This window comes from Octopus bimaculoides, chromosome 9 (genome assembly GCF_001194135.2).
Source record: "Octopus bimaculoides isolate UCB-OBI-ISO-001 chromosome 9, ASM119413v2, whole genome shotgun sequence".
NCBI lineage: Eukaryota > Metazoa > Mollusca > Cephalopoda > Octopoda > Octopodidae > Octopus > Octopus bimaculoides.
Genome location: NC_068989.1, coordinates 64,330,536 through 64,338,575, shown reverse-complemented (window position 1 = coordinate 64,338,575; position 8,040 = coordinate 64,330,536). Strand labels below are relative to the sequence as shown.

General features: G+C 35.1%; 1 protein-coding gene across 1 annotated transcript in view; it reads right to left on the bottom strand.

Moving 5' to 3' along the window:
• Positions 1-8,040, bottom strand: part of LOC106872508 (aminopeptidase O) — a 47,256-nt gene that overhangs the window by 26,673 nt on the left and 12,543 nt on the right. The window contains exons 3-6 of the mRNA XM_052970920.1: positions 6,458-7,528; positions 4,528-4,694; positions 3,731-3,851; positions 1,445-1,693 (exon numbers count right to left, since the gene is read on the bottom strand). Of these exons, the coding sequence (XP_052826880.1) occupies positions 1,445-1,693; positions 3,731-3,851; positions 4,528-4,694; positions 6,458-7,518 (1,598 nt within the window). The 5' untranslated portion in view covers positions 7,519-7,528. The remainder of the gene's footprint in view (positions 1-1,444; positions 1,694-3,730; positions 3,852-4,527; positions 4,695-6,457; positions 7,529-8,040) is intronic.

The window sequence follows — 8,040 nt, the reverse complement described above, 5'->3', positions numbered from 1 at the left end:
GGCCCGAGGCTATAGTAGAAGACACTTGCCCAAGGTGCCATGCAGTGGGACTGAACCCGGAACCATGTGGTTGGTAAGCAAGCTACTTACCACACAGCCACTCCTGCGCTTATATAGTGTAACTTTTACTGCTTTCTCTGATTAATTCTCTCCTCCTCTCTTATTAACTATTACTGTCTTCCGCTCTTATTATCTATCGCTTGCTTTGTTTTCCTTTCTTACAAACTCTTATTCTGCCTTCCTGTCTTACTAACTCTTACTGTCTTTCTCTCTTACCATCCCTTACTCTGTCTTCCTCTCTTACTATCTTTTGCTCTGTTTTCCTTTCTTACAAACTCTTACTCTGTCTACCTCTATTACTAACTCTAACTCTTATTCTGCCCTTTCTCTCTCTCTCTCTCTCTCTCACACACACACACACACACACACACACACACACACACACATACACACAAATGTACACAAGCATACATACAGATACATAACCATCTGTTGTTCATAAAGAAGCAACAAGTAGTCAGTTTGCTTTTGTTCAGTTACTAACGTAACAGCTATGATTTTGGCACACATCCAAATGTTCTTTACTGTCATATTACTTTGTTATTTGAGAGAACTGACATCATATGACTATTTTTGTAGCTATTTTCAGCCAATCAGACAGTCTGTTTCTACAAACCCATTTAAACTGTTACTCGCCAAGAAATTAGATAGTCATTTTGTACCTAATTAATTGTGCTACAAGTTAATTTTGTATATAATTAATTAGGATACAAACTATTTTTCAACCTAATTAATTGCGCTACAAATTAATTCTGTACCAAATTAATTGTGATACAAACTATTTTTGTATTGTGATACAAACTATTTTTGTTCCTAATTAATTGTGATACAAATTAATTCTCTACTAATTAATTGTACTACAAATTAATTCTGTACCTACTTAATTGTAATGCAAACCAGTTCCGTTCCTAATTAATTGTACTCTAATTAATTCTATACCTAACTGTGCTACAAACTAACAAAGGTACAGAAAGAAAAGAAAAAAAAAACAAAGACCATTAGCAATCTTTCATAATTTCCATGTACTTATATCACCTCTCATATAGACTTTTTTTTTAAATGAAACATTATACACAGATCTGAAGCAAACTTGGAGTAGAGAGGGCTTATCTCATTGATGAGGTTGCAAATGACGATGAAAAGACTTTGACAAACCTAGCTGAATTACTAATTGTCCTAAAGATAACTCAAACAATGGATTAGTTAACTGGTTAAATGATGAACCAGTTGACTAATAATAAAAGAAGTGAGGTAGAACCAGTGTGTGTGTTTATTATTGCCATTATGACCCTACCAAAGTACAACAACATTTTCTTTTTGTATAATCTGTAATTAAACTTTGACAATTTGTAAGTGTGCGAAAGTATAAAAGAATTTAACTTACCTTGTCAATCCAAGACAACTAAAACAAGAAGGAGTAATAAGGATATCTAATCGGCGAAATGGATAAGGACCCAAAATGCTACAGGCCTTAGTAAGACATTTCGGAAGGTATGATTTAAATTCTGATTCTGCTTTTAATATGAGACTTCTTGGAGCAAAAACTCTACAAGGCACAGGAGTCTTAGAATAGTTGACACTGCAAGAACCATGCATAGAGGCACAAAATTCAGGAACCCATTTTTGATTTTGTCTGCAGATAAATATATTGAACATTAATCAGAAGCTTGTCATGGAATGTGACAGAGGAAAACAAAAATTAGCATCAAAATAATACAAAGAACAACAACAACAACAATAATAATAATAATAATAATAATAATAATAATAATAATAATAATAATAATAATGATAATAATAATAATAATAATAATAATAATATTTTAAAAGGATTGATGTAACTCTTCACAAAATTTAAACAGACAAGACGAAGAGTGTGATGCGATAGCAATAGATATTTTATTGGTTGAACTATATTTCGACAGCAAGCCTTAGTCAGCCTGGGTCTATAGTAGAAGCTATTTGCGCAAGATGCTATGCATGGGGTTAAGAAACAAACTTCTTAATCACACAGCCACAGCAGCACCTATATGGAAATTCAATCAGGGAATGAAAATATTTCAAAAAAATAAACCATAATCAAGGAATAAATATTTTACTATGGAAACCAAGAAGTGATATTTTATTCTGCAAAACACTTTAAACAGCTCCTAAACAAAACAGCAGAGATTTGGCAGTCAAAAAGCATCAGATAGAATGCTTTGTAATGTGGGTTCTGGTGTTCAGTACTCTGAGTTCAAATCCTGTCAAGTTCCACTTTGCTTTTCATTTTTTGAGAATCAATAAATAAGTATAAAATAAGTATTAATTGAGGGTAGTGGGTTGGCAAAGTTGTTAGAGCAGTAGGCAGAAGGCCTTGTGGTGTCTATTCCAGCTCAATGTCTTCAGATTGGTAATGCCTGCAATGGTACTGGTGCCAAACTTTATTGGCCATTGCCTTTCTTTTGGACAATATTAGTAGCAAGAAGAGGTGACACTTGAGTATATAAGCAATCCCTTATCTTCCATAAAAATACCTTATTTAGGCCTGCCTTGTGGAGAAGAACTTCCTCGGTGCATCTCCAAGGTCTCCTGAGAAATACAGAGACACTGGATAATGGTTTCTGATTTAGGTGCAAGGTCAATAATTTTGAGAGGAAGGGCAAGTTGATTACATCAACCCTGGTACTAGACTGGTACTTTATTTTATCAACCCTGGTACTAGACTGGTACTTTATTTTATCAACCCTCAAAAAGGATGAGAAGCAAAATTGACCTCAGTGGAATTCAACCCTTTAGCATTTAAACCAGCCATATCTAGCCAAAATATTCTGCCTCCTTTATGTTCAAACTGGCCAAATCCAACATCTCACACCTAACCTGGCAATGACAAATGACCGAGACCTTTGGCAATATGCCATGCTTGAGAAGAAGACCCAGCAAGCCAAGTAAAATCGCAACCATGGCAGATACTGGTGTCGTGCAACTAACATCCATGCCAGTGGCACATAAAAACACCCACCACACTCTTGGAGTGGTCGGCGTTAGGAAGGGCATCTAGCTGTAGAAACCATGCCAAATCAGACTGGAGTCTGGTGCAGCCCCTCAGCTTACCAGCCCTGGTAAAACCACCCAACCCATGCCAGCATGGACAACAGACATAAAATGATAATGATGATGTCGTTGAAGTCTTGAAGCTACAAGATAATGCATGATTAATTCAAAACAATGTAATTAAATAAGCATTACATTTGACAGAATTATCCAAATACTAAAGAGTTAAACTCCAAATGTAAAGATCTGAAACAAATCCACAATCCAGTTTTGTTGTAAGGGGAATCTGTACACCCCTGTAATTGGCTAAGTGAACTATACTAGTTAGTATAAATGAGCATGCACAGAACAATTGGGAAGAGTGTCATATGCGCAGTCATATTGTACAGGTCGTAGGAATTATTGAATAGAGATATCATGGAGTGCTTGCTGAAGATATACAGCTGGAGAGTAATAAGAGAACATCAAGAAAGTTTGATATCATAACAGTTCAGATATAACAGTGATGATGAGAAGTCATATGTCATGTCAGTTTTTTACCAATTTTCTAATTGTTCTGCCAGTTTGCTGCCCTAAAATCTGAGGATAATTTAAACAGGCCAATAAAAATGAGTTAAGAAAAGAAACTATAACTTACTGTGAATCTTGATATGTGGACATGAGATGTGTTATAGTGGCATGTTCCCATTGTCCGACTGCTATGGCTAATGTAGAACTAGGTAACAACATGGTTGACTGGTAAAAATAACAAAACTTTCCTACAAAAAGAAATACAATTAATTTATGTTAAAAACATATGTGTAGTGAAAAGCATATTTCCTTTAAGGAAGAAGGTAATCAATTCAGCTAATTTTAATAGAATATTAAATGAAACAAAAGTTCTGATGTGTCTAGGATTTATATGTGTATACAAGTGTGGAATGGCACTAGCTTGTAGCATTTTGCTTCCAAAAAATTTCTCAAAGAGACTTGTGTTAAAAACAGAGTTTCACTCAAAAGGTCAGTGGATCATTCAGAACACCAGTGTTTCAGTCTGATTTAGTCTCCTCAGTGACAAATGCCCTAAACATTTTCAGAAAGAAATTATTCAAATAGAAAAATAATGTTAAAACATAGAAAAATTTAAATACAATTTATTTCATAAAATGACTTTTCATTAAATTTTATAAAAAGACACTTTATCTTGCAGAACCCCAGAAATTTTTCACAGAACATTGGGGTTACTTCAAACTCACTTTCAGAAACCCTAACCTGGACACTCATGCATATATTAATCCGTATACAGACTTGACCTAACATTTTAATTCACCTGAAGAAAACAGTTTCTTTCATGATGTAATTGATTTGTTCATCAATAAAAAAAAACGCATCATAAACAGCTGTAGTAAACCTGAGGAGGAGGTAGTTTTTCCAAAATATAATTCAAATGCTTACCATTTTCAGTGTTAGTAATCAGAGGTTCTTTATCTCCTGTCATGATAACTGTGTGAATATTCTCAACAGTAACATAGGCTTGCCAAGTAGACAGAGCTTCAGAATGATCTTGACTCGGAAATAATGATCTATTGTTTATCCAGTGTCCACAAGTAAACATGCACATACTGAAAAGATTGGTAAATATAAAGAAAAAAAAACCTTAGTAATAAAGATGTTGATAGTAGTGTATAGTTTCATAAGATCAATACCAATAAATACAGATTACTGTTTTTATGATAACAATACTAACATCTTAAAATACATTAATATATCCAGGCACAGGCATGGCTGTATGGTTGAATAATATGCTTACCAACCACAGGGTTTTAGGTTCAGTCCCACTACATGGCACATTGGGCAAGTGCCTTCTACTATAACCTTGGGAAAACCAAAGCCTTGTGAGTGAATTTGACGAGTGGAAACTGAAATCAGCTTATTGTTGTGTTGTGTGTGTATATATATATCATCATCATTTAGTGTCTCCTTTCCATGCTGGCATGGGTTAGACGGTTTGACTGGAACTGGTAAGCCGGAGAGCTGCACCAAGTTCCAGTCTGATTTGGCATGGTTTCTACAGCTGCCAACCACTCCAAGAGTGTAATGGGTGCTTTTTACATGCCACCGGTACAGGTGCTTTTATGTCCTACCAGTTACATGACACTGGCATCAGCCATGACTTTACTTGGCTTGACAAGTCTTCTCAAGCACATCATATCACCAAAGGTCTCGGTTACTTGTATATATAGTGTACTGTTCCATTTCAGTGAGAATCAACAAAAAAAGTATTCCATCCAGTAAGAGATATTTAATATACACAGGATTTAAATGTGAGTTTACAATAAGCTGCATGCTTCTGATAGCACAATAGTTGGGCAAGCTTGTATAGTATACTGTGTACTACTGGGCAATCTTTTAGCCTGAAAAATTGCTCAGTAGTACATGGCAATCAGAAGCATGAAACTTATAGTAGCTCATATTTAAATCCTGTGTGTGTGTGTGTGTGTGTGTGTGTGTGTGTCTCTTCAAAAACCAAATCAGCATCTAACTTATGTTAATCACTTTTTGAATCATCCAAAAGCCATCATATATTCCATAATAAACAGTGCATCTTCCCATATATCATTGCTCTCTGCTAACCAGGACATATCTAATCGTAAGCCTAGCTACAATAATGAAGCTCTGGCATATCTCCCACATAATGACAACAATTACAATTATATACCACCTGATAGCAATAAAGTTGGTGAAATTAATATGAATTGTCCCTGTAATACCTCACTTGCCCCAACAGGTTTTCACAAGCTGAGATCGAAACTGAACTAAATTCAATGACTGGCACCCGTGCCAGTGGAGTGCTAGCAGCACAATCCGAGCAGGTCTTGCTTCCGTGCCGGTAGCACGTAAAAAGCACCATTTGAGCGCGATCGTTTCCAGCTTCGCCTTACTGGCAGTTGTGCTGGTGGTATGTGAACAAAACAATGGACTGACTCCTGTGCAGGTGGCACGTAAAAACCGCCATTGGAGCGTGGCCGTTGCCAGTACCGCTGGACTGGCCCTCGTGCCAGTGACACGTAAAAAGCACCCACTACACTCTCAGAGTGGTTGGCGTTAGGAAGAGCATCCAGCTGTAGAAACTCTGCCAGATCAGATTGGAGTCTGGTGTAGCCATCTGGTTTGCCAGTCCCCAGTCAAATCGTCAAACCCATGCTAGCATGAAAAATGGACGTTAAATGATGATGATGATGATGAATATGCCCAATATAAGTGTAAATAGCCACAAAAATTGCTTACAAAAATGGCATAAACCAAGTAAAAATAGAAAAGGCTGTGAATTAGTATTATACATATACATATATATATAAATGTTTCAAGAAAATCTCAAACTTACTTCCCATCTTGATCTGGTACCCATTTTAATGACTTCCCTTTGGCATGTGTTGAATATTTAATTTTAATAGCAAACTTGGAATTTAGGCAGAATTCTTCTGTTGGATCCTTCTCAAAAACTCTCAGTGACCATTTGTCATTTTTAAATGACATTTCTTTACCAATTTTTAAAGAACACTGATGATAAAATTCTTCTCTTTTGGCAGAGGAATCAGCACCCGTTTCACATTCTTTAAAACATTTATTTTGGCATTTATCACACCAAAGAAGAGGTAATAAAGTAACTTCAGAAACAATAATATCGCAGGCATCAAGTATAAATATGGAATGGTTATATTGATTACTGCCATCTTCCACTGTCTGAAGGTTAACATCTGAATTGCCAGGTAAAACTTTGGTAAATTGTTTCTGTTCTAAATGACAAATTGTAAAAGAATTCACTGACTCTGTAGATTCTTTACTTATATTCTTTGCAGTCATAAGATTTCTCTGATCGCCAGTTGATGCAATTATTTCTTTGACATTTTTATCATTTGATGTAATATCTGCTGGTAAAATTTCCTCTTCTAAACACGAAGAATTAATTTGTGAAGATCCAACAGTACCCAATTTTGGAATAATTGACATTTTCTCATTATTCCTTGTAATATCATGCGTTGCAATATTTGACTCAGTTTCATTGCAGTCTTTTAAATATTGTTCAGACTGAAGAAAACTAGAATGTTCTTCATCAAGAGACACATTATCAGAGTTTAAAGAATCTGTAAGTTTATTTGAATTGCTTTCAGAACATTTTGAAACATCGGTGCAATTCTTCTGTTTCTTCTCTGTAATAATTTGGTCCGTAATTAAGTGTTTCCGTTTTTTTGTTTGTAAAATGTCATTTTGTGAATGAGATTTCACTGGATCTGATTTAACACGATTAACAAAGAGTGTTGTTGATCCAGAAAGTATATTTTTAGAAAAGTCACACGTCAAATCCAGAACATAATGCTGGACACAATATGTGTCTATGTTTGCCATCAGAGGCAGATCATTTTCTTTAGTATTATTCTGTTCCATTTTCTTTTAACTGGTTAAAAATGAAAATAATAAAAAATTTTAAAAAAACATGAAATTAAAAATGATAAAGCATATTTAAAACTAAAAACTTTCAACTTTTTTTTTAAAAGTTACAAATAGAAAACAATCAATAAATGATAAAAATTGAGAGGAATCATAGCAAAGGTTTGGTTTCAAACAACATCAAATCACAGATGTTAAATTTCTGGAAAGACATCCACAAGATAAGTATGTGGCAGCAGTGTTCTGTATTTGTTAAGACACACACACTCATATATATATATATATATATGTATATATATATGTAACGTGAGAGAGTTAGGGGTTGGGGGTTCAACCCACTAAGGGATAGTATCTATCCAGTATACTGCTGGGAGGGTACCCAATTATTGCTACACTAGTGCTATACTAGGTGCAATCAATGGGAGCGGGTAAAAGTGGAGGTTTTACCCAAAATTTGTGTAACAATTAGAAAATGGAGGATGATATGCTGAACCCAACTACTTGCAGACGGTGTATCCC